Source organism: Prunus avium, chromosome 6 (genome assembly GCF_965620075.1).
Source record: "Prunus avium chromosome 6, drPruAviu1.hap1.1, whole genome shotgun sequence".
Lineage (NCBI taxonomy): Eukaryota > Viridiplantae > Streptophyta > Magnoliopsida > Rosales > Rosaceae > Prunus > Prunus avium.
The window spans coordinates 4,539,137-4,564,415 of record NC_142289.1 but is presented as its reverse complement, the minus strand read 5'-3'; the positions used below and the strand labels follow the sequence as shown (position 1 = coordinate 4,564,415).

The 25,279-nt window shown below is 37.4% G+C and overlaps 4 protein-coding genes and 1 pseudogene across 6 annotated transcripts; 3 read left to right on the top strand and 2 right to left on the bottom strand.

Annotated features, from left to right (window-relative positions):
* Nucleotides 1-1,927: 1,927 nt before the first annotated feature.
* On the top strand, nucleotides 1,928-4,163 carry LOC110768373 (cationic peroxidase 1-like). The gene is made up of 4 exons (XM_088255153.1): nucleotides 1,928-2,261; nucleotides 3,069-3,260; nucleotides 3,343-3,508; nucleotides 3,646-4,163. The coding sequence occupies exons 1-4, from the start codon at nucleotides 2,031-2,033 to the stop codon at nucleotides 4,029-4,031; spliced, it is 975 nt and encodes a 324-aa protein (XP_088111279.1). The 5' UTR covers nucleotides 1,928-2,030; the 3' UTR covers nucleotides 4,032-4,163.
* Nucleotides 4,164-12,440: 8,277 nt separating this feature from the next.
* On the bottom strand, nucleotides 12,441-13,454 carry LOC110768384 (uncharacterized). The gene has a single exon (XM_021972107.2). The coding sequence runs from the start codon at nucleotides 13,242-13,244 to the stop codon at nucleotides 12,675-12,677; it is 570 nt and encodes a 189-aa protein (XP_021827799.1). The 5' UTR covers nucleotides 13,245-13,454; the 3' UTR covers nucleotides 12,441-12,674.
* A 2,234-nt stretch (nucleotides 13,455-15,688) lies between these two features.
* Nucleotides 15,689-18,786, top strand: LOC110768392 (WEB family protein At2g38370). Of its 2 annotated transcripts, none has more exons than XM_021972121.2 (2): nucleotides 15,689-16,039; nucleotides 17,008-18,786. In XM_021972121.2, the coding sequence occupies exons 1-2, from the start codon at nucleotides 15,884-15,886 to the stop codon at nucleotides 18,517-18,519; spliced, it is 1,668 nt and encodes a 555-aa protein (XP_021827813.2). In that variant the 5' UTR covers nucleotides 15,689-15,883; the 3' UTR covers nucleotides 18,520-18,786. The 2 variants fall into 2 exon arrangements, with proteins under 2 accessions (XP_021827813.2, XP_021827812.2); XM_021972120.2 differs by having other exon boundaries at nucleotides 15,690-16,039; nucleotides 17,005-18,786.
* A 1,588-nt stretch (nucleotides 18,787-20,374) lies between these two features.
* On the top strand, nucleotides 20,375-24,102 carry LOC110768390 (uncharacterized). 2 transcript variants are annotated; one of them, XM_021972117.2, is made up of 6 exons: nucleotides 20,375-20,534; nucleotides 21,413-21,514; nucleotides 21,682-21,890; nucleotides 22,173-22,370; nucleotides 23,393-23,452; nucleotides 23,678-24,102. In XM_021972117.2, exons 2-6 carry the CDS (start codon nucleotides 21,424-21,426, stop codon nucleotides 23,840-23,842), a joined length of 723 nt encoding a protein of 240 aa, XP_021827809.2. In that variant the 5' UTR covers nucleotides 20,375-20,534; nucleotides 21,413-21,423; the 3' UTR covers nucleotides 23,843-24,102. The 2 variants fall into 2 exon arrangements, with proteins under 2 accessions (XP_021827809.2, XP_021827810.2); XM_021972118.2 differs by lacking the exon at nucleotides 20,375-20,534 and adding an exon at nucleotides 20,609-20,632.
* A 540-nt stretch (nucleotides 24,103-24,642) lies between these two features.
* Nucleotides 24,643-25,270, bottom strand: LOC110768408 (cationic peroxidase 1 pseudogene; annotated as a pseudogene).
* Between the last annotated feature and the right edge of the window lie 9 nt (nucleotides 25,271-25,279).

Sequence of the window (25,279 nt, the reverse complement as noted above, 5' to 3'; positions counted from 1 at the left end):
AATGTGTCTTTATCTTGTTTTTTATTATTATTTATTATTAGATGTAAATGGTGTATGTGCATGCATGTACTCTTGATTCAAAGGAAAATGGCTTTATCTAGTCAGCACATAGCGAATGAAATTAACAAGCACTCATTCTGTATTGGATTCTCTTTCTCAATCAAAAAAGTATTTTTGTCCTTCTTATTCTGTTTTTTTTCCTTGTTTCGGACTGTAAGGATTAGAATCACTTATGCAGAGAATAATTCCCACATGCTTTTTGATATAATCACCTTAAGTGATTTTAAACGATTCCAAGGAGAAGCACATACGAGGTGCTTTTCCCCAAAATTACTTAAAACCATTTAAAGTGATTCTCCATAGAAATAATCACTGTGCAAGGAGGTGCAGCTGCACCTCCCCTTGCCGGAAAAAACTTTGAAGTCGCCGGAGTTTGCCCCTCGGCTCTACCTTGGAGGTGCCCACCACCTGTTCGAATAAATGCCTCAGCAACCCAGCGACCTTTCTTTTCTTTGTTGCGATGCTGCGCTGAGTGCAGCCCGAGTTCTGTTTTTTAAGTATTGGCCAAACGATGTCGTTTGGGTCAGGCAAAAACAAAAAATTTTAAATAGCAAACCTGAAGCCTTATTTCCACAAAACAGAGGAGCGTGTTCTTGGAGTCCAAGTTGGAATTAAATGGACCAAGGGATGCCTTGATTCTTCACGAAGCTTTGCGTGCTCCTGAGTCTTGCTGCAGATCCATCCCTCTTCTCCAAGTTTGAATGTTTTTTTTCTCCCTTTTTTTTTTCTTCTGGTTTTTTTTCCTTCTGTTTTTTTAATATGTATTTTAATATTGTTGTTTTTTTTAGAGATATTATTTTCGTTTTCTGATTTGATTATCTTTGTGTAACCATAAACCCTAAATCCTTTTTTGAATAATTCAGGTATTTCTTTTGAGTTTTTAACCTTTTAAATGTTGCCCCTTTCCAGGAAAATTCCTGGATCCGCCGCTGGAAGTAATTATTGGCCTATCCAAAATCACTTTCGTGGATTGGTGTTAAAGATTGGCTTCTCCCCTTACAAGGCTATATATATCTCAAGAATATGGCTTCTCAACATATACATGAATCTCAAAGCTAATTCATTCACATATGTAATTACCATATATAATTTTCATTTGAAAACACGGTCACTCTCAAAGTTAATTTATTCATACCAGCTACTTCCTGCTTAATTACAATTAAGCTCATAAAGTACTAATATATATATTATCTTCACAAGACAACAATATTGTAGCTAGTGAAAATCCGAAGTATTCAAATGTTTTGGCTATCTAAAGTCAAAGTTAACCAGAAGCATGAGATCTTTATTCGTCGCAACTTGTGTGGCCTATATGTCCCTATGGCAAAGAAAAGGCGAATGTGCTGCTGCTTTTTGTCTGTCTGCAGCACAAACGATATGTCCCTAGTTGACTTTGGTTCCGGATCATCGCTCACCCATCCTGTTGAAAAAATAGCAGGAAGAAGATAAAACGAGCCAAAATCCACATGCATACAATAGGATCCACTGTTTCCCCTAAGCATTAAGTCTTAATGATATTTGGTATTAATGAACTTGAATTAGCATTAACCATCCACATGAATTTAATTAAAAAAATCTTTCTTTGTTTAAAATTTTAAAAAATATGAAGATCAATGCTAAAATAATCCTAATGATTAATTAATCATAACCATAGATGAAAATCACCTCCACACTCGGGGATAAGGGGTGTGCTTTGTGCGACTTCACCCAAAGTGAACAGCCCAAGACAACCATGCCTCACCCGAAGTTTCTTTCTTTCTTTACATATATATTATTCTTTTATTTCTGAGTTGACTCGAAGTCTAGAAGCATTACACAAAAACGCAAGCATCCAATTATCCACTGGCTATAAATACATTGGCTTTCATCGTGCCTTAAACCAAGCACTTAAAGCGCAACCCATTAGGCTCCTTCTTCTTTTGCTTATTCCTTTCTTGTTCTCTCAGTTCTCGCCCATTAGGCCATTAGCCATGGGCTCCTACCATGCAGGCTCCTGCACTGCCACAAACATTAAAATCTCATTTTCATTATTCTTGTTTCTTGTGGGAGTAGCTTCAGCTCAATTGTCCCCTACTTTCTATTCAACATCTTGCCCCAATGCCCTGTCCACCATAAAATCAGCTGTGGACTCAGCTGTGTCCAGCGAGGCTCGCATGGGAGCTTCCTTGCTCCGTCTTCATTTCCATGATTGCTTTGTTAATGCAAGTCTTTAATTTCTCCTTTTTCAATTATTTCCCAATGGTTTGTTCTAGCTCATGCATTTTCTTATTCCATACATTTCTAGATTCTCATTTCATGCAATTGGTTTTTATTTTAAGATCTTGTTATTTTCTGTGACAAATGAGGATTATTTTCTGTGACAAATGAGGAAGAAACATTTCCAAATATCACAAGGGAAAAGTTTTTCGTTTGCTATTGTTGTTATCTAGAATTCTAAAATGAAAGATAATCTTAGATTAATTTAAATTCTAAGCCTAACGCAATTTGTCTTGTCGACATGCAAAACAGTTTGAACCCTCAAATAGCAAAATATTTGACTTTCTAATGCAAATTATTTGACTTTCTAATTGTGTTCACAAAAGTATTTTTTTATTCTCTGTATGTTTTTTTCCTTTTCAAGTAATTCATATTTCACCATACGACAATCTGCTCTGACCCTTTGTTTCAGTCTTGGCGTTCCACGCGTTTCGAACTACCTAGTGTTGCCCAAGGCTATGCAAACAACAACACGATAAAAAAAAATACTGCTGAAGTTATAGCTAGCAGGAATGAGCACCATGATTGAAAACCCCTTATTTGTTATATTCGTAAAGCATATTGGATCCTTCACCGACCAAAAAGAAAAATATTTTGGGTTACTTTTGGGCTCAATTATGTGCCTTTTTAGCTTTTGCTTTTTGTGCAAAATCTATTTAGTGACAAGCTATGAATCATTCATGCAAATGTTTTTTTTTTCATTTTTGTTACCAGTTTGAATAATTAAGAGATGTGAATTTTACATGAAACAGGGATGTGATGGTTCGGTTCTGTTGGACGACACAGCCACTTTGACTGGAGAGAAAACGGCAGGTCCCAATGCTAATTCTTTGAGGGGTTTTGATGTCATCGACACCATTAAAACCCAATTGGAGAGCCTTTGCCCCAAGGTGGTCTCTTGTGCTGACATCTTGACCGTTGCCGCTAGGGACTCTATTGTTGCAGTAAGTCAAAAGCTCCAACATAATTTATGTCATTATCTCTTCTTCTTCTTTTTTGGACTAACTAATTAAATTGTTTAATCAGTTGGGTGGACCGACCTACACAGTGCCATTAGGCAGAAGAGACGCAACCACCGCAAGCTTAAGTGCTGCCAATTCCGACATACCTGGTCCCCAGTTGAACCTGGCTGCCCTCATTTCTGCTTTCTCAAACAAAGGCTTCACCGCTAAGGAAATGGTGGCTCTCTCAGGTTTAGAAATCAATTACTAAACATTATAAATTAAGTTCAATCTTTATTATTTATTATCAGTATTTGACCAATTGACCTAAACCACATCTACAAGTTTAATATCTAATTACTTTGTTCTTTTTTTCTTGTTTCATTAGGATCCCACACCATTGGCCAAGCTAGGTGCACAACATTTCGGAATAGACTTTATAACGAAGCCAACATAAACGCGTCATTTGCAACATCCTTGAAATCACAGTGTCCAAGCAGTGGAGGCGACAACACACTTTCCCCACTTGATGTCACAAGCCCAACCTCTTTCGACAACGCTTACTTCAGGAACCTGGTGAGCCAGAAGGGTTTGTTGCACTCAGACCAGCAGCTCTATAGTGGTGGGTCCACCAACACCATAGTCGATGCTTACATCAGCAATACTGGGACTTTCAGGGCAGATTTTGCCAATGCTATGAAGAAGATGGGAAACCTTAGCCCTCTCACGGGCACCAATGGTCAGATTAGGACTAATTGTAGAAAGGTCAACTAGGGCTTTTAAGAAAAATAGCTAGTTGGTTATTTTTCAAGTGTCCATTTTGATCTTATTGGGTTATTGGTTGCTTTTTTCCGAGGGATATTATGTAAGATGAACTCCATTAATAAAAGTTTTTTTTTTAAAACATACCACAAGAAATATGGGTAAATAACTATTACATGTCCATGTTTAAGTGATTAATTGTCTATTTTTATTTGGGACTACAATAAATAAATAAAGATTGCATAGTCTTAAAAACAAAACGTCAAAAGTAATTAATATTTTCAAAGCACAAATAAAGATTGCATAGCCTTACTAGGTTTCTCCTCATCCAGTTATTTTCAAAGCAAAAACAGACAAAGAGCTAATCTTGAAGCTCCAATTATTTCTTTATATTTAGAATATCACTGCTTTGAGACACCTAATGATTGGTGTACTTCAAATCTGTTTTAAAAAATGAATTCAATAAGTCTTCAAGTATCGAGAAGGGGCAAAACCCAAAAGTTCAATGTACGCCTACATCTAGAGTCATAAAACTCTAGGGTTATTTGTTGAATATGGAGTGCAGAGTGCACCATGTATAATATGAAATCAAAGAATTTTGAAAACTTAGGCAAAAAAGAAGAAAATTAATAATTTGATCCAACCCTAGGTAGGCCCATTCGTTTTTAGAATGCCGCGTTAAATGATTGAGAGAGACTCATAGCAACTCCACCCAATTCCCTATTCTTTTAGAAAGTCCAGTCCACCACCTAATTCCCTATTCTTTTTTGGTCGTTTGATTTGATTAATTTGGAGGACTAGGTGTTACATAATTGTGTCAATTGTTAAACGTTGATCATCGTAAATTGGTTTGTGTACTCCCATTGGAATTTGATCACTTGGTTTGAGTACGTACTCCACTGGATCTTACCATATAGGTTTTGATTAAAAGAAAATTGGCGTAGCAAAATCCACACGCAAACTTTTCTGAAATTGAAAGGTCATAAGACCAAAATATATATAAGATTGAGTAACATAAGGAAAGAGAGAAACTGACCTGCATCATAGTATTGATGAAATAAGCAAAAATTATCCGAACATACTTGGAAAACGTTATCTACAAGACTGTGACAAGATGGGAAGACTTAGCCCTCTCACCGGCTCTAATGGGCAAATTAGGACAAACTGTCGAAGGGTCAACTAGACATTATTTTTCTTTAAGAATTATAGCTTAGTTGGTTTGAAAATAATTATACCACCTTTCGCGTAAGATTATAATTTGCCTTGATTTTATTAGATTCGGATATAAGTTTGCAGCATGAGCATGTTTGTTTGATAGTAATTAATATAGTGTTCGTATGAGTGCTGTGGACTTAATAAATTGAAGTAAATTTTACAATTGGATTGGATTGGAATATTGCATAAACTGTCATCCAATGCCTTTCTCCATCCCCGACCTTCTCACCTCTCTCTCTCAAACACTCCCTCCCTATCTCTCCCTTCCCCTACTATAGTAAAAAAAGTGGCAACAATCACCATTATTTGGTGACATTTGTGGTTGTGACAAAAGGCATTAGTCACCTTTTGGGTGACTAAAAAGGCTTTTAGTCACCTTTTTTGCTTTTTTTAGTGACTAAAACCTTTAGTAACCCCTACAACAGTCACCAAATGTCACCAAATAATGGTAACTGTTGCCACTATTTTTTGTAGTGCCTGCACTCGCTGAAGCTTGACCCACCCTACTTCAACCACGAGATCGGCTCTGCAAGAATGTTTTCGCGCATGACTACGCTTGAGTGGCGTAGAGGATTGTGTGAGCTTGTCAAGAGTATTTTCACTAAGGAACTTTGACGAGTGCTCAATGAGGTTGCCTATTGTTGTGAATTTATTGCAAGCGCACAATTCGCACAAGTAATATAGTAATAAGTGAAGTGTCGTTTCCACGAAGAGTGATTTAATTTATTAAGTACCGATTGTGATTAACCCAAGATTTTATTTGAACAATTGAATGATGAGATTCGATTGATTAATTAACTAAAACAATGAATAAAAGTAAGCGTAGAAAAATAAGTAGTAAGATTCAAGTTATGAGAGCATTAGAGCTTCCGATTTCACCATAGCCAATTCTACCCAATTCCCTTAGCATTGTTAATCCTAATTATTCTCCACGTTGACAGTTGATTTTCCCTACTTTATTCTATACTCCATCCCTGGTTATACAAAAAGTATTCTTATTACCAACCCACTGTATCCCTAGTGATGGAATTAAGATAATAAGAACCCACTAAACTCCTTGGAAAACCTGCAAAACAATCACATAAGTCATGACAAACATCCCTGTCTAATTATGTAACTCAAGGCATCTATTACAAGAAGCAACCCCAAATTGGATATCCCTATCGTCAATTTAGCATCAAAACAATTAAATGTTGGCCAAACATTCAAAGCATTAAGCATGGTAATAGATACTCAACAAGGAAAAATACTTGGAATTAACATTGACTAAAGTAATTGATGTATTCATGGCTAGGCTACATCTGTAGCCCTAGCAAAAAGAAATTAGTTCATGACAACTTTAATAAAAACCATGATAGCACGCAAATGGGCTATTTTCAGTATGGTAGTGTCCAAATTGAAGCGAAAGGCAACCTCGTCGGTGAGATACTTCTCCATCGTTGCACTTTCATTTATACTCATAAGGATATAGTCTGAATGCAGTAAGTCGTTACTCATAGCCAAGTCCTTGTAGTACGTCTCATCAAACTTCGCAAGCTTGGCCGCATCCAGGAAGTATCTCCTACTGAGTGGCAGCTCCTAACTCAGTCCACAAGGTTGTTTTAGCAATTCAAAAACAAAAACGATAACTTCTTACCCTCTAAATCAACTATTTCAATATAAGCCCGACCCGTGAGCCCGAAATGTTTTTGCCTTTGGGTAGGGCCTAGGCTTACTATATTTAACATAAGGTTGGCTCAACCAGGCTCATTCACTCTTTAGGGCTAAAAAAGCTCGTCACTAGGTAGAGCTTAGGCTCACATTTCTTTAGGCTGGATTGGCCCGAGTCTACACATTTTACAGGTTCAGCAATAGACCAAATAAGCAGTCTTCATTGATCCTTAAAACAAGTCAATATACTTCATAAATTTTTTTTTTTTAAAAAAAAAAATCTAGGATACTTAGAAACCAAATATTTTAATAATACTACTATAAGTTATTTGAGGTGCTGTAAGCTAATGACAAGTAACCAATTCACTCATTGACGGAGCTGCACCGACGACGGACCTGCCCTTGGGAGGCAATGATAGTGCGCAAATGGGCTATTTTCAGCATGGTCATGTCCAAATTGAAGCGAAAGGCAGCCTCGTTGATGAGATACTTCTCCATTGTTGCATTTTCATTAATGCTCACAAGGATATGATATGAATGCAGTAAGTCGTTACTCATAGCCAAGTCCTTGTAGTATGTCTCGTCAAACTTCGCAAGCGTGGCTGCATCCAGGAAGTATCTCCTACTGAGTGGCAACTCCTAACTCAGTCCACAAGGTTGTTTTAGCAATTCAAAAACAAAAACGATAACTTTTTACCCTATAAATCAACTATTTCCATATAGGCCCGACCTATGAGCCCGAAATGTTTTAGTCCTTGGGCAGGGCCTGGGCTTAGTATATTTAACATAAGGCTGGCCCGACCATGCATGTTCACTCTTTAGGCCTGAAAAAGCTCGTCACTAGGTATGGCTTGGACTCACACCTTTTTGGGCCGGATTGACCTGAATCTACACATTTTACAGGTTCAGCAATAGACCAAATAAGCAGTCTTCATTAATCCTTAAAACTAGTCAAGATACTTCATAAAAAAACAAAAATAATCTAGGATACTTAGATACACCGAGAAACTAAATATTTTAACAATACTATTATAAGTTATTTGAGGTTCTGTAGTGGTATGCTAATGACAATTAATCAATTCACTCATTGACGGGGCTGAACCGATGATGGACCTGGCCCTAGGAGCGAGTGAGAGAGCGCAAATGGCTATTTTCAGCATGGTCGCGGTAAAATCGAGGCCGAAGGCACCCTCGCCAGTGAGATACTTCTCCATCGCTGCACTTCCATTTATGCTCACTAGGATAATATATATACAGTAAGTCGTTGCGCTTAGCCAAGTCCTTGTAGTATGTTGCGTCAAACTTCGTAGGCGTGGTTGCATCCAGGGAGGACAAGTTGTCATATTCACCTCTCAACGGACAAGTGGTCCTCCTTGAGGTTGCAAATTCGGTATTGATTTCGGTCTCGTTGTATAACCTTCCATTGAAAATGTTGCAGTGAGTGTGGCCAATTGTATGTGATCCTGCATTAGCGAGCCATTTAGGAAACATAATTAGTATTGATCATTCAATTTTATTAATATCTAAAATTAGAGTTATCAAATTAAAATTATTAGCCTACACAATAGAGCAACAATAACCTGCATAGTAAAGCCTTTTACTTTGAACGAGTTGGCTAGCTAGCTCAAGGTTGCGAAAGGGCTAGGGATGTCATCAATTCTGTTAAAGTGTGTCGTAATGGAGTCTCTCCTACTGAGTGGCACTTTCCAACTTAGTCCACAAGGTTGTTTTAGCAATTGAAAAACAAAAACAATGATTTGTAACCTTCTAAATCAACTATTTCCATATAGGCCCGAAACTTTTAGCCCTTTGGTAGGGCCTGGGCTTAGTATATTCAACATAAGGCTGGCCCAACTAGGCTCAGTCACTCTTTAGGTCTGAAAAAGCTCGTCACTGGGTAGAACTTGGGCTCACACTTCTTTGGGCTAGATTCGCCCAAGTCTACACATTTGACAGGTTTAGCAATAGACCAAATAAGTAGCCACCCAATATATGTTGCCCACGTGTTAAGCTTGAAAATTCACCACATATGTGTGGTGCGTGTGAATGCGAAAGTGAAAATTTCATAATTGAGAAACCTAGCAAAAACTTATGAGAAGTTGGGCTACTCTTCCCATTGCCAATTGGTTTTGGGGTGAACCTCAACTTTCTAAATATACAAGTTGAGTAATCATCTATTAACCTGATCTATAGAAGTGATTTTTGGCCAATTTATAATCAATCCCAAATGAGTTGCTAGAATAGTAAAAATATAATTAACTAATTCCTAGTTTCAAAAGATTTCGACTTTTAAGAAAAAATAAAGAAAAACCAATTGGAGAGCGTCAGAGGGCTTTTACACAAATCACCCAAATGGGCAACAACTAAAACATAACTGTGGCCCAGCCCAAATACAATTAGAGAGATCACTAAAAATAGGGCCCACGTAACAAAACAAAACAGGCAAATAAAGGCCTGTAGAATAATAATATAGATGAACGCTACCGCTTTATATTTCACATCTTGTGAGTTTATAATTCTATTTACATCTCTCAAGTTGATGCAAATGCAAAGTTGTCAAAAAAAAAAAAAAAAAGTGGTCCTCATGAGGTCCTCTTCAGAACACACACTTGGGTAATAGAAGGAACTAATTGGGAAGAATATATTTGGGGTGGGCACAGTCTAGATTGGATCGGTTTTATCTTAAAATTATGGCCGAACCAATTACAATATGACGGTTTGATTTAGTTCGGTTTGGATAAAAGTTATAAGGGAAATTGAACCAAACCAAACCAATTTAAGACGGTTTGGTTCAGTTTGGTTCGGCCGGTTTGGGCCTAAGCCCAATTCTCTTTCTTTTTGTATTTTTTCAACATTGTTAGCCCAATTATAACCAACAAATTCACAACTTGCTTCTTACATAAATAATTTTCTAGAGTACGAAACCATCCTAAAGCTCAAAATGTCATCAAACTTCATATTTCACTAACTAATATAGCTCAATTCAAATATTCATATATGGTTATTAACTAATTAGAGTATTACACATATAAAATAAAATATAAATAAATAAATATACACATAAATGGTCCGGTTTGGTTTAAGCCGGTTTACAAAAGCTCAAAACCAAACTAAACCAAATCATATACGGTTCGGTTTGATTTTTAAACCATTTGACTTTTTATTAGTCAAAACCAAATCAAACCAGTAATTATGGTTTGGTTCGACCGGTTTCATCAATTTGGCCGGATTGATGCCCACCCCTAGAATATATATATATATATATATATATATATATATATATATATATATAAATAAATAAAGGTCATGTATGTGTGTGCAGAATATACATTTCATATGTCACGTATAAGTTGAATTTAAAAAAAGATTCTAATGCTTAGTGGTACGTAGCTGTAGGTTTCTCCCTTTCTCTTCTGGTCACAATCGTCTAGCATTTGAATATGCAACAAATTAATGTGCATTGAAGCTTCGTAACACTGGTTCATGTACACATGTGTATATAGCTAGGGAGATTCCCCTCTAGCCATATTTAACACTAAGCTACCCACACATGCTATTGAAAGTTACTGCAAGTAGAGGGATCGCTTGTGGAATTGTTGTTTGTCGTAAATTGGCTCGTTTGTGGATTGTTTATTGAAATGAAGGTATTGCTTGTAAAAGTAACCACCTTTAAATTGCGAGTAATGGGAAAAAGATCATATTATTACATAGCTACATTAATGAATTATATTATGTGATAGGTGAGGTTGACTTGTTACGTCTATTATTATGATTAATTGAAGTTGACACATTACATGTCACATAATTCCGTTCATTAATCTAAGAGATGACCCCTTAGCATTCTCATTATCATTTCCGCGTATAACCAATACAACTTTATTATAGGGTAAGTCTACTTCGTGAGGGTTTTGAATCAGAGTGATTTAACAATTGAATATGGTATCACTTGCTTATAATGGTTGCGGCTCCTTATTATACCAATTGTAATAAATAAAAATTGGTATATAGTGGCAATTGTTTGTAATTTATAAGTAATCTTGGTGCATTATTGTAATATACAAATTGAGTACTCAACTATTAACCTAACCAACCGGGTGTTAGTTGAATTGGCTTAGGCATTTGGTATACTCCCAAGTGGTCTTGGATTGAAATCCCCATGGTACTCGTGTGTATGAATTTTCCGTTTCCCTTTCCTGCCTTTGGAAATTTAAATTATATATATAAAAAAAATTAAAAAAACTATTAACCTATCTTGAGTAGTGGAAATATAATTAAGTAATTCCTAGTTTCAAAAGATCTTATTGACCATGAGAAAAACCCAATTGGAGAGCGTCAGATGGCTTTTCAACAAATGGATCATCCATTAATTTGAGACTAAAATAATAGATATCAATTTATGATCATATCATACCCTAACCCTAGAATTGAAGGTTGCCAAAAATTCCATAACCAAAAACTCAGTGATGACTTTGGGCAAGTGGCGTACGTCGGGATGTACTTGGAGCCATGTGTGTCTATAATATACCATGCAATGAATGGCCCGCGCGCACATGGAGAGCAAGCAGCAGTGGACTCACTTCACCACCAGAGGCTGCCGACAAAATAGATAAACAAATAACTTTTGCATATGTCTGGTTTGGTTGGTGGTTTTTCAATTAATCCTTTCCATTTCGCTTCCTGTTTATGTTCTTTACCTTCCTCTTCATCATTCATTAAAATGCCAAGAATAAAATCTCTTTGTAGGCTTAGTAGGTACAAAAGATATAAATATATGGTGTACCACCCAGTACCCTATACTGTATTTGTTATTGATCTTCTTGGTACAAATTATATACGCCTATGCTTGGGACTTGAACACAGATGAGCCCCACATACATATATTGTGTTTTATTTTATTTTTTATAGAAGCGATATTGGGTAGAAGGAATTCGAACACAGTACTTCCGGTGAAGAGAAAACTATTCTTGAACACTAAAGGCACAAATCCCTCACCACATCTTGTCTTGTGATAATATAAAATATAAAAAAAGTGCATTTTCATGGTCTTGCTTTTATGTGGGAAAGTCTCGAGATTGATTATAGAAGGCTTTGTAGGATGAATATCAGATAACTCAATTATTATGGGGTAACAAGATTGAAAGGGTACCGATCAAAGCCGTTGGCTAAATGGACTGATTAATTTAATATGTATCTAACAAAACAGAGAAGCTTTTACTCTTCGAAAATGCAATAAACATATGTGATGAGGACAAGGCAGAGCCAGAAAGATTCCAAACATCAAACCACGCTGCCATGCCATGATGCCACTATTGAATACAAGGATCGGAACCTGTACCCCATCTTTCCTCACTGCATTATATATCAAGCGAGCACAAAATGTTCGCAACAACCAACTAGCTAAGCAACCAGATGCAATCCCTCTTTCAAAACCTACTCATACTCTCAAACAAAAATGCTGTCTCTCTCTGGTAATATTTACTTCACTGATGATATGTGTTTCTGAACTTGCATATATAATGAAAAGCAAAAGAAGTATTAATGACCTGAAATCGTACGTGCATCCAAAAAGCCAATTGCTAGGTGCTTTCAGATTAACAATCTTAACACCACCATATATGTTTAAGGGGGAATCTTAGGCAGCAAGCAGTTGAGGTAATTACTACTACCACATTAATACATTCTAAACATTAATTAAGTAAAACATGAGCGAAGATTACAGAGCATCGTCACTAGCTATAAGAGGTACCTTTGGCCCAGATCCATGGCTAAATATTGACTTCATCAAGGCCATTAAAATTGATGGCAGCCTCGGTTGCCTCCACTAGTCACTCTGCTGAATCGAAAGCACAATGTTGAAGTAGGCGAGCCAGCATCCTCCTCCTCCTCAAAGTCTCCCATGGAGTCAAACGATGAGCTTGTGCTCGAAAACCGGCTCCACCTTCCATGGAACTTCCTTGTGCTCACTGGCACATGCATAGATGAATCTGATGGCGAAAAGAATGAAGAAGAAGGTGAGGAAGGTGAAGACGGAGAAGATGGTACATGGGTTTTCTTGAGACTTATTTTTGGGAAAATGGTGCGTAAAAGATTGGATCTTGAGTGCTTTTTGGTTGGTTTTTGGAAGGACTTTGAATAGTAGGAAGGAGGAGGAGTGAGAGGAGGAATTGGATCATCACTAAATGTGTGTTTTGGGGTGCCAGGCTGAGATTCCCAGATGAATGGAACACTACCAGCCAGGCCTCCATAGTAGACCTTGAAAGATGGATTGGCTATGGAGCTTTCCTTGGACAGAAGCCTAGAGAAGAACTTGTTTTCATCTTGGGATTTTTGAGGAAGCTCTGGGTTGCCAGTGTTCAACATCTTTGGCTCTTTGGCTCTTTGGCTCTTTGGCTCTTTGGCTCTTTGGCTCTTGAGTGAGTTAGAAGAAGGGGCTTCAACTTCAAGTGGTGAGAGGAGGTGGAAGTAGGAGAGGAGGCAAATTTAGTCTTCTCTCAAGTTGGGACTAAATAAATCCACAACATCATCAAGTCAAACAAACATGATACGTTCATAATATAAAATAATCTAACCATGTTGAGCAAGCATAATTACTAAATTGTTTACTTTAATTACATGCAGCTTTTTCCGCAGATTTGTGTGAACAAACGGATGACGTGGGCTCAATAGGGCCGTTGGATGCTAAATCAAGAAGAATACGTAGTTGTTGCAAGGGATATATCATTGGGTCTGAACTCTGAACTAATAAATCAGTAGTTGGGTATCAAATGTTTGTGGTCCTTGGGCACTGTCCTCCTGATTAAGGCTTATTGTTCGATTTTAATTAACTCTTTTCAGAAAATTTCTTAACTGCCTTGCACGTGCACCGCCAACACATCGGCCAAATGGAGGTCTATAATTCAGCTGGTAACATAAATTTAATTTGATGTGAAAGAATGTGTATGAGCAATATGACCTTTGCGTAGTAAAATAAAATGGGTCTTTTGATGGATATAATTTGATTTTTTGTCAAGCAAGTATCATGCCACAATAAATTATGTGCATTCTTTTCTTAGAGGAATTGTTCAAAGTCTTAAGTTCCTGGTTCTAAAGTCACACTCATGTAATTATATTTTTATGTTTTTTGGACGGTCACAGTTGTTTAATTATACCAAAGTCTTCAAAAAAGAGAGAGACTAGAATCTTGCCCGTAAACAAAAAGGATTGTTTGTTCGATTGGTCCTAATAATTCAGAACTGACCCAAATCTCGAAACACTTAAATCACTTTTATTATTAGAAGCAAGTAATGTTTTGAATAAAAACCCTCTTACGTACTATTATCATATCTCTACTTACTACTGGCATTATATATGCATTTGTATATAATTAACTTATTTGAATTCCGTTTGCTATAAATAAAAACATAAATCTAATCTTTATATTTTGGCTGAAATCTAATCTATATGACGAGAACTGAGAAAGTGACATGAATTTATTAGATTTCAATTGCATGCTGCATGCACTCATATCTCTCTCTCTCGATCAAATGGCTTCTGTGGTCGCAACTGCTACACGCCTAAAAGTTTGTGAAGCCAAAATTGCCCTATTGCTATTTGCTAGCACATGTGTTTTTTATGTGTGGAATTGTCCTTTTCATTTCTACAAGGATGAAAGGGAGGGAAATCCTTTAATTGGGCCTCAGATTTTACACCTATAAACTCTCATAAGAACTCAATACTTTGCTATTTTGGACATGGAACACATGAACTCAATACTTGGGCCCAACAGAAGTAAAATTCAAACTCATACTTTGCTTTTTACAGTGTTTGAAAGTTGAAACGGTAACCTCAATACCTCACTCATAATGTTCGTTAAGGTTAAAAGGTTAAAGTGACTCTGCACACAAACCCACAATGACACAAAACAGTTGATAAAGTGAGAGAATATCAACCAAACTATCTTTGGTTCGTTCCACTTTTATGTTCCTTTTCTTAATTCCTCACTTATATCTAATTCATTCTTTTAATGTATTTAGTTAATTAGTATTATGTAGCTACTATTGTACCGCATTTATAGATTTCGTTGTTCCTAAACTCTTTATGCATAACGTCATATATATTTCTTAAAGATATTACATGTTGAGAAAACATCACTTATACTTATTTTTCTTCAATTCAACTTTGATTCTGTTTATTAACATTGCCCAAAGTATGATACGTCAAACCTAAAATCGAAGCGATTAATTAATCCAAGACTAGCTACCTTAAAATCTAAGCTCTAAAATTTTGCACCTTAAAACAATCTTCTAAACTTCTAAGCTCTAAAATCGTTAATTTTTAATCAATTACTGCTTTCTCTCAGTTTTGGTGAACGTTGGGGCCCATGGATTCACTCGAGTATATCTGAGAGATTCGAACTAACAGTAACAGCCCAACGGCCCAAGCCGAAGAGGACAAAGTGCTTTTTCATAACGCGCTTTTATGATTACCCAGAAGGCAGAAGCCCGTTAGGTGATATGGCTTTTTGTTGCCGTTGAAAAACGAAAGACACTCGCGCGTACAATGCCCCCACCATTTTCAAAAATCAATGCGCATATCACTCCATTCACCTCTCCCTCCTTTCCCACGTGTCATCTTATTCATCCCCCGCCTTTCCAATAAGGCCCATAAAAACTCAGCATTATATCTCCTCATCTACCCCTGCAACGTCCGTAAAACACTCCATACCGCAAGGGTAATTATGGAACTTCAAATAAACCAAACGTCTCTTTTGATTTTTGCTTTTTTTTTTTCTTTTTATGTTTCCCTCTTGTCTCGATTTTGGCTATGTACTAATAGCCGTGCTTCTTAGGTTTGTCTAACTGAATACTCTGAGCTCTGCTCAAACTATAACCAAACATCATTACTTGCTAATTTTATCTCTCACCAAACTCCTTCTGTTCATAACAAGTCTTGGGTTTCTGAAAGTTTGGATCTTTGTTTTTCATTTTGTTGGGATTTCATTTCAGTTGTCGGGTTTTAATATGGAGCCTGATTCGGGTTTGGATGTGAAGAAGGAGAGGGTTTTCAGGGCAGAGATCGATACTTCAGCTCCTTTTGAATCGGTGAGGGAGGCAGTGAGTCGATTCGGTGGAATCGGTTACTGGAAACCCTCTCAGACTAAGCCTTCCGGGCCTGAGGTATGCTCCCGCTTACTTTCTTTCTCTCCAGACGAATAAAGATAGGGTTTTTCTTTTGGAAAATGAAGAAATTGGGAATGGGGTTTTTATTTTAAGCAGAAAAATTACATGGATTGGGATTTCTGGCCTTGTTCTTTGGGGTCAGGAGGAAGTTTGAGTTAAATGTACTTTTGTGTTCTTTAACGTTGGTTGTTGGTTCACATTGATAATTGTAATGGAGGTGCACTCTCACATTGAGCAACCCAAGTGATCCGTTTGCTTCCAAACGTAGTTTAACTTTTAAAGAAATTTGTGACTGTCAGTTTGTATGCAATGGTGTGCGAAAGAGTCTGCACTAGCATATTAGGCATTAGCTGTCTCTTCCTGCCATTGTTGGATTTTATGGCTTTATGGCTCATGAAGATCCCACAGGATAATCTTTTCGTGTGGAGAAAACCGGGGTTTTGTGTTTACTTTAGTCTCAAAGCAATAGTGGATTATGTCACTGTAGGGGACTCAAGGTTTTGGTTTGTTCCATAATGTAATGTTTTCTGATACATCTTGCCATATATTAGTATGTAGTTCCACTAAGTTGTAACTCTGGGCTCTTTTGGTGTTCAAATCAATTTTTAGGGTACCCATTTTATGGAATTACTGGACCATGACCTCCTCCTAAGACCCTGATTCTCTATATATTTCCTCTCATAGAGAGACTGGCCGTAACTCCTTTAGCCCCAGATTTTCTATATTTCTGCGTCTACAACTTCATGAACGAGAACGATTACTTGATAACAGAAGCTAGCTTTCTACAATTTAATTTTCTGTCTTTTTTGTTCTCATGATATCTCTCGTATAAGTGTTTTTCCTTCTTTATATTAATTATTTATTCCGCTTCTATTTATTGCTTGCCAAAATGCTAAATGAATCATGGTTTCTCGTTCTCTGTGTTTAATAACCTTATCATATGGTGATATTTCTCCTATTAGCAGCATGACATGGAAGAGGTTGGCACTGCGAAACTGGAGGAGCAGGCTTTACAGTTGGAGAAGGATCTCACTTTGAAAGAAAAGGAAACTCTGGATGTTCTAATAGAACTTGAACAAACTAAAAAGGTTATTGATGAGTTAAAAAAGAAGCTACAGAAAGAAGCATCTGAAGTGAATATGGCCCTTGAGACAAATAGAGGTAAGGAATACACGACTCCAGTGGTAAATGAAGACGATAAGGAAAACCATGGGAATGAGGGTGGTCGCTGTAATTCAATGGAAGGTGTGACTCCATGCCCTTCTTCAGCTCCAGGTTTAATCTTAATGGAATTGAAACAGGCTAAGTTGAACCTTACCAGGACTACCACTGATCTTGCTGACATTCGAGCTTCTGTTGAATCATTCAACAAGAAACTAGAGAAAGAAAGAATCATGCTTGAGAAAACCCGCGTGAGGTTAACATCAAATTCTTTGAAAGTATTATCTCTTGAAGAAGAGCTAAAGAAAACAAAACTAAAGCTGCAGTTGGCAAAGGATGCTGAAACTAAAGGTGGTCCTGATAATTCTTTAGATATTTCAAAGGAGCTTCACCGATTGAGTTCTGAGACAGAGCAGTTCAAAAGAATGGCAGAAGCTGCAAAGTCAGAGGTCGTGAGAGCAACGTCTGAGATTGAACAGACAAGAACTAAGATAAAAACAGCTGAAATCAGGTTGGTTGCTGCCAGAAAAATGAAAGAGGCAGCAAGAGCGGTAGAAGCTGTTGCTCTTGCAGAGATTAAGGCTCTATCATACCACGAGAGTTCATCTGGAGATTCATTGCAGAAGCATGACAGAGTAACTCTTTCATTTGAGGAATACTCATCTCTAACTCGCAAAGTTCGAGATGCAGAGGAACTTTCTAAGAACAGGGTAACAGATGCCATGCTTCATCTTGATGAAGCAAACGTATCAAAAACAGAAATCCTGAAAAAGGTAGAGGAAGCAACCGAAGAAGTCAAAACCACTAAAAAGGCATTGGAAGAAGCTCTGAACAGAGTGGAGACTGCAAATAAGGGGAAACTAGCAGTTGAAGAAGCTCTTCGCAAATGGAGATCCCAGCATGGTCATAAAAGACGTTCTGTACACAACTCTACCAAGTTCAAAAATCCACACCCATCTAATCATGGGAGAGATCTGCAATTACGTGATGTAAATGGTCTGAATCTTGTTACTGATGGGCCAATACCCGTTCTGAAGCCAACCTTATCAATAGGACAGATACTAAGCAGGAAGCTGCTTTTGCCAGAAGAGGTTGAAATGGAGGTGGCCGGGAGAAGCCCTGTAAGGCAAAAGATGTCACTGGGGCAAATGCTTCAGAAACAAAATGGCGATCAACCCTTTTCTAGGAGGTCTGAGAGGGAAAGCAATGTCAGGAATTCTTCTGCTAAGAGAAAGAAGTCTGGATTTGCTCGATTCTCACTACTTTTGACAAAGCAAAGCAGGAAAAAGAAGAAGCCAACTCCAAACTTGAAGTGATTCAGCTTTGTCAATCAGCTGACCTCAATCATGAACTGACTTTAGTTGTGTGTGCGTGCACGCGTGTTTTTCCTCGCCTCCGTCTCCGATTGTTCTTGCTTAAGAATTAATTTGTTTCGATTAGATGGGAATTGTTCCCAGACTTCTGGTTTTACTTATCTATCTATATAGCCTTTATGTATTGGTTGTTAAAATGTTTGTAAAAGACACGTATCTATCTAATGCTAAAACTCTTCTCTAGAGTGATGTTTAATCTCTTCCCAGAAAGGTGTGGAAACAATTGAAGATAGGCTTCTAGATGCTTAGTCCAAATCTGTGGTCATTGTTCCAAGTAATCTAATTGTTTATTAACTTCATACATGGTGGTCAATGTCAATTGTGCTTTGTCCCGAAAAAGAATTGTACTTTGTCCCAAAAAACAATTGTTGGTAGAGATATCAGAGGCTGTAAAGAGCCAATAATCAATTGGTTTAAAAAGAAAACCAATTGGGATTCATCAGGCGTGCAAATTTGACCAAATTACGATATAAAAGAATTCATCAAAACAGGCCAATTTCCATTTCAAAAGTTATAACCCTATTTCATCTTATTGATGATTTAATCCCTTCTTTTTAATAATGTGTTTCTGAATAATTTTCATCCAAACAAGAAAAAAAAATAGAACAAAAAATACTTCTTTAGAATATCCGCTAGTACTTAAGATAACTCCACATGCACTCACAAGCCGTATTAGTAAAAACTGGTCAAAAGAGATGAATCTGCACAATTGTAAAATATGAATTTAAATAGAAAATAATGCAATTCTCAATTTTTTTCACTACTTTGAATAATGATGGGTTGATTGGAATTTGTTTTTTTACCCAACATTGAACAAAAATGAACAGAAATACCATTGACGCTGTGAAAGAAATTGACGGAATTTGTAATTTGTCCTTAAATTGCTATAATTATGAAACTATAAAGGCACAATTGAACAAAATGAAACTAACTAAGAGCATCCACAGTGTTAGGGTGTATAATGAGGTGTATGTTAAATATACACAATTTGTGATCGGAATCACCCGCAATAGAGAGGTGTAAGAGCATCCATAGTGGGGGGGTGTAAATTCGGGGGTGTAAAGCTACTTTTACATCCCCTTTACACCTCCGGGGGGTGTAAATATGTTTTTTGCTCCAGTGGGGGGTGTAAATTCGGGGGTGTAGCCGTGGGTCCCAGCTTTTTATGTTGACTTTTCTTAATTTTTCTTCTCTTTTCTCGGGTGGGTCCCGCCTGCAAGAGATGTAAAAATGGATGTAAATATACATTTTATTTTACATCCCCATGGTGGTGATGTATATTTACATCCATTTACATCTCACCATTGGAGACCATTCCGGTGACTCGGGGTGTATATTTAACATACACCCCCATATACACCCCCCCACTGTGGATGCTCTAAATGAGTGTAAATTTGCATTACCACTATGAGATGAAAATTTAGATACACATATACATCTTTTTTCACATCTTTTGCAAGTGGGACCTACATGAGAAAAAAAGTGAGAAAAAGTGGACAAAGGTGGGACCTACAACAGAAAAGGTGAAAGAAATTAATTATACTACAAAAATCACATTTACAACCCCTGAAGGTGTAAAGGGAATATAAAAATGACTTTACACCCCCGAAAATACACCGTTCCACTGTGATTCTGTGAATGCTCTAAAGGGACGAAGAATAAAAAAGAAGTAAACTACATGGAAAAAAAAAGTGACAAACCCCCCATTCTAATGGGAGAGGCAGGTTCGTCCAAAAAAAAAAAATTGGATAGGCAGGAGATCACAACTTCCAATGTGACACGTTGGAAGCAGTCCATGTGGCATGTTGCGTAGCACAGAGAAGCCAAACCCAGATAGGCAGCTGTATAAATAAAGGAAGCAAGCAACCACCAACGACAATTCAACGCATCGCCAAACCCCCCAACACTTGAAAGGAAAGAAGCGGAATTTCAAAATCCTGTTTTTTCCACTAACCCAGGTAAATATATCTATCCATCTATCAATCTCCGATTGTTTGGGGTTTCAATTCTGCTCCTTTTTGTTTTTCCTGCATCGAAAATCGTAAGATATTTACAAGTATAACTCCAAATCCTGGCTCAAACTTGTTCCTCGTTTCATTTCCCACGTTTTCTCAGCAGAAAGTACCAAGCTGAGATTTTTAAGATTTTATTTGATATCTCTCTATCTAGTTTTTTTGTTTTGCTTTTCCTTTCAATGTTTTCTGCATGTCTGGTATTTGGTTATGTATGATTGCTTATTTCGTTGTTCTGTTTCTATGTCGTTGACAAAGTTTCTTGCTTTTGGTCTCTAAGTAAGGTTGTGTTTGTTTGGTTGTTGATGTTATTGCTGTTATGTTTTAACTAGTAATATCATTTCAATTGGGTAATCACCATGAACATGACTAGCAAATCCAAAGAGTGGTGAATTCAGCTTCCAGTAGACTACTAGCTTTTCCTTGCCCACTTTGGTTTGGTGAATTCAGCTTGATCAAAACTTAGACAGGTGTGTTACAAACAGTATTGAAGTGAGTGATGAATGGAAGGCTATGGCCCTTATCCTAGTTCATTGAGCCCTTGTTGTGTTGATATCTCGTGACATAAGGCAATAATTTCCCAGTTTTAATCTTAGAATGTAATTAGAATGAAGTCACAAAATTCTGATTGGGTCTTCTATCTATTCTTGAACCTTGTTTGCACCTTAAGCTCTCTTGTTACTACATTAAGATTATCTCACCGCCACTTTCTTCGGTTTCTTTATGTTGTGAACCTACATGTATGATCAATTATGGGCTGTCATCGTTTCAAGTACTAAATTTTTTTTTCATAGAGGCCTTCTTATGTTGTTGGATGATTGCAGCTTCAGGCACCATGGATGTGAGAGTTGGGGTCTTAGTTCTTTTTGTGCTGGGAGCTAGTTGGGCTGGTGATGCTAGACAACTGGCAAACCTAAATTTACCAGGTAAAAAAATCCACTTTCCAATGAGAATGAAAGTGGAACATGTTTTTGGTAATTCAATTGTCGTTGAAAATCTAGGGTCCCACTGACACCTCAATTTTTCTGGAGAAGTAATTGCTTCTCATGCAGCAAACATATTGCTTAACTAATAGCTTTACTCTCTGATTCAGTTACAAAGACAGCCCACCATATTCAAGAGGTGGAAATTCAAACTTTACAAGTTTCTGGGGATGAATTTGTTGGGAATGATAATGTGTGCACATTGTGTGAGGAGTTTGCTGGTCAGGCACTTGATTACCTTGGTGAAAACAAGACCCAGACTGAGATCATTGAAACCCTACATCAGACCTGCTCTCAATTGCACTCTTTCAAGCAGCAGGTAGTTGCCTTTTCTAATTGCGACAATAGTTTTGTAGAAACTGCACATAAACTAAAAGATGTGTCTGGTTAACTGCTGCCATCCCCAAAATTGTTTCTATTAGTTTTTGAGCATGTCAGTACAAATTTACAAGAAGTTTTGTTGAGTTCTAATACGCTATGAAATTTATTACTATAAGAAGCTTTATAGAGTTCTGATAATTATCCCAAGCCCCCTACCTCCGGAAAAAACATCCTGAATGTCTATTTTCTCTTTCTTTCTCTTTTTCTTTTTGTGGGACAGTGTATCACTTTGGTGGACTATTATGCTCCTCTCTTCTTCTTAGAGGTCTCCTCTCTACAACCTAGTGAGTTCTGCCGGAAGGTCAACCTCTGTCAGCAGGTTGCTTTATTTTCTTCACAACTCCGAGAGGATAGCTGTGGATTATGTCACCGTGCTGTTTCAGAAATATTGGTTAAGTTGAAAGATCCTGATACACAGGTTCGTACGTGCACTATTCATTTAACTATTCATTCATCAGATTTTGATTAGTAGCTCTTAATGTTTACTTTTCTTGACCTTGACTTGCCCACAAATATTTTTTTTTTGGTGTGATTAATTATAATTACCATTATCCTTTGGAACTTACAAGATGGAACCCTGTGCCAGTTTTATAGAATCCTCAAGCTTAAGAAGAAAACTTGAAGCCGTCCATACATCAATCTAAATTCGTATTCCTTCTTTATTAATCACTGATATTTAGTTTGTATCCAAAAGGTCACAAACTACTGCACATGTGAATTGAGTTAAATCATGTACCACGCTTGACCCATGCTAGATTGCTGTTATTGGATCCATCTAAGGCCAAATAAATAATAAATGACTCTAAACCTGAAATGCTTTTTATCCTCTTATTGGTAGCTTTTCGTAATCGCCTTCAAGCCCTCTCCAAAGCTTGGATAACCTCCACCACTACCCTTTGCAAAAAGTAGAAGGATATTATAAAGTATACAAAGAGGGGTAGAAACTGTTTTGTAAATGAGCAGCCACTACTTAGATAGACTGACAGAATTGGTTGAGTTGCAAAGCTTACAGATACACTGGCAGCTTTGAACAATTGTGTGGAATATTTATCAGGATTTGGGATGTATGTTTTCAGAAATGCTTCTGACTGCGAACGTAGATGAGATACCAATACAATTTTGGTAGATATGAGTAATATAGTGATGTTATAAATGCATTGACCATAAGGAGAACTAAAAAGATGTACCTGAATCCTGAGTGAAAACTTAATAAGGAACTTTTCAGTTGGAGTGTGGGTAGAACATACTGCTGGAATTTCTCTTGATTTTAGCAACTTTGCAATTATTTCTAGTGAGAAATGCCTATGATTACTTATAGTATGACATTTCTTATTGGAGATACTTCATTCATCCATATACATTCAGAAATATTATATTCCATGAGCCAAATGGCATGATTCTACCTAGACAACTTAAATGCTCTCTTTCTTTTTCTGTCAGCTGGAGATCATTGAGTTGCTTTTGAAGGCGTGCAATTCGGTGGAGAACTATGCCAAAAAGGTGAGGACAATTAAGAAAATTAGTCAATATCTATAGTGTGTTTTTACCAGAAAGTTAGCTTTACTAAAGATTTATTGGCCCAATAATGTTGGACTAGAATATAGCTAGAAGAGAGATTTTCATGAACGGCTGATCAAACTGAAAGTTGATATTCATCATTCAATGTAGTTTCACTTCTTCAGGACGTTCGTTTAGTTCTTCTAATATCCTAAATTTTTTTGGCAGTGCAAGAGGATCGTTTTCGAATATGGACCGTTATTTCTTGCCAATGCAGAGCAGTTCCTTGAAACAACAGACATATGCACTACACTTCATGCCTGCAATTCAAGCGTAGCTAGTACCGAGGAAGCATCGCCAGTGACAGTTGTAACTGTTCTGTCTGACTCTTAGTCTCGGCAACAAAGAGATACTGGAGTGATGGAGGAATGATGTATCCATTCTGTCTTGACTGTCCGAATCTTAGTCTTGGCAACAAAGATACCCTGGAATGGTGTGCCTACCACTTCACTTTTATGTATTTTTACACTCCCAGGTGCTTGCCTGCGTGCCTGTGCTATTATATATTTGTGACTGGACACATGATTGAACATTTGTTGTAAAATATGTGCTATAAAACTCAAATGCTTTTATGAAAATGTTTGATCCTGAAACTTCAACTTTCCTTGTGGTGAAATCGAAAAATTACGAAACAGGTCAAATCCATTTCCAGCTCTCATAATCAAAACAGTCAAGCATGTGAAAATGACTACCACAAGTCTAAATAAGTGTGAGACCAGAAGGTTCGAGCGATGCCAAGTGCATGCTTTGGTGTTTCTTCTTTTGGAAAATAAATTAAAGAGAAGAATTGGTAGGGCATTTTGTTGGTTTCATGAAGCTTCCCTTGCTGGCCTATTTCCAAACCCACATGTTTTTCAAGTGGTTTGAAAAGTCCAGTGTCCAATCTTTGTTTCACAGTTTGGCACAATGAAGCCTCATCATATTAGACTTGGATTTCAACCCTTTTAAATAATTTATCAAATTAATTCATTGTTATATATGAAACATCCGATCCGACAGCAGAAGTGTCCCATCCCAAAGGATCCAGTTAAAAAGAAAAGTGGCACATCTTTAATTCTAAATCCTAATCATATACTGAAATCTCGAGAACTACTGGTGTAATTTATCCATATTTCTAGAACAAGCAAGGCATATTATTTTCAAACCAGCCAAGCCAAGGCTAAGCTGTAGTTCTTAAAACAAGGTCTAGTTGACCTTTCGACAGTTTGTTCTAATTTGACCACTGGAGCCCGTCAGAGGGCTAAGGCGTCCCATCTTGTTCATCGCTTCGGCAAAGTCTTCCATAAAACTGGCAGCATTATTTGCATACGCATCCACCGCGGTCTTTGTGAACTCGCCACTGTATAGCTGCTGGTCTGAGTGCAGCAGCCCCTTCTGGCTCACCGCGTTCTTGAAGTAGGCATTGTCAAACGTGGTTGGGATTGTGACGTCAAGTTGAGACAAATTGTTGTTGCCTGAGCCTCGATTGCCTGGGCACTTTGCTCTCACAGCTGCTGCAAACGGAGCGTTGATATGGGTGTTGTTGTAAAGACGTCCACGGAAGACTGCGCACCTCGCTTGCCCTATAGTGTGAGCTCCTGATAGAGCCACAGTTTCTTTCACGGTGAAGCCTTTTTTAGAGAAAGCCACAATTAGTTTGGGACCTTGGTTCTCTTTATCCCCACTTACATTTTGTGAATTTGGTATGCCAGCTGCATGCCAAAACTTGTATATGTTGCTTGTGTTTGTTATACCAAATACCAATTGGATCATGTCTGTGAAAAAAATGGG

What these genes read in the sequence shown, in the direction of transcription:
- LOC110768392 (XM_021972120.2), top strand. Translation starts at nt 15,884, where the DNA reads ATGGAGCCTGATTCGGGTTTGGATGTGAAGAAGGAGAGGGTTTTCAGG. An exon ending in CTAAGCCTTCCGGGCCTGAG is followed by an intron (nt 16,040 to 17,004) that starts GTATGCTCCCGC and finishes TTCTCCTATTAG; the next exon opens with CAGCATGACATGGAAGAGGT.
- LOC110768373 (XM_088255153.1), top strand. Translation starts at nt 2,031, where the DNA reads ATGGGCTCCTACCATGCAGGCTCCTGCACTGCCACAAACATTAAAATC. An exon ending in CTAGGGACTCTATTGTTGCA is followed by an intron (nt 3,261 to 3,342) that starts GTAAGTCAAAAG and finishes TTGTTTAATCAG; the next exon opens with TTGGGTGGACCGACCTACAC. An exon ending in GGAAATGGTGGCTCTCTCAG is followed by an intron (nt 3,509 to 3,645) that starts GTTTAGAAATCA and finishes TTGTTTCATTAG; the next exon opens with GATCCCACACCATTGGCCAA.
- LOC110768390 (XM_021972117.2), top strand. Translation starts at nt 21,424, where the DNA reads ATGGATGTGAGAGTTGGGGTCTTAGTTCTTTTTGTGCTGGGAGCTAGT. An exon ending in GGCAAACCTAAATTTACCAG is followed by an intron (nt 21,515 to 21,681) that starts GTAAAAAAATCC and finishes TCTCTGATTCAG; the next exon opens with TTACAAAGACAGCCCACCAT. An exon ending in TGAAAGATCCTGATACACAG is followed by an intron (nt 22,371 to 23,392) that starts GTTCGTACGTGC and finishes TTTTTCTGTCAG; the next exon opens with CTGGAGATCATTGAGTTGCT.
- LOC110768384 (XM_021972107.2), bottom strand. Translation starts at nt 13,244, where the DNA reads ATGTTGAACACTGGCAACCCAGAGCTTCCTCAAAAATCCCAAGATGAA.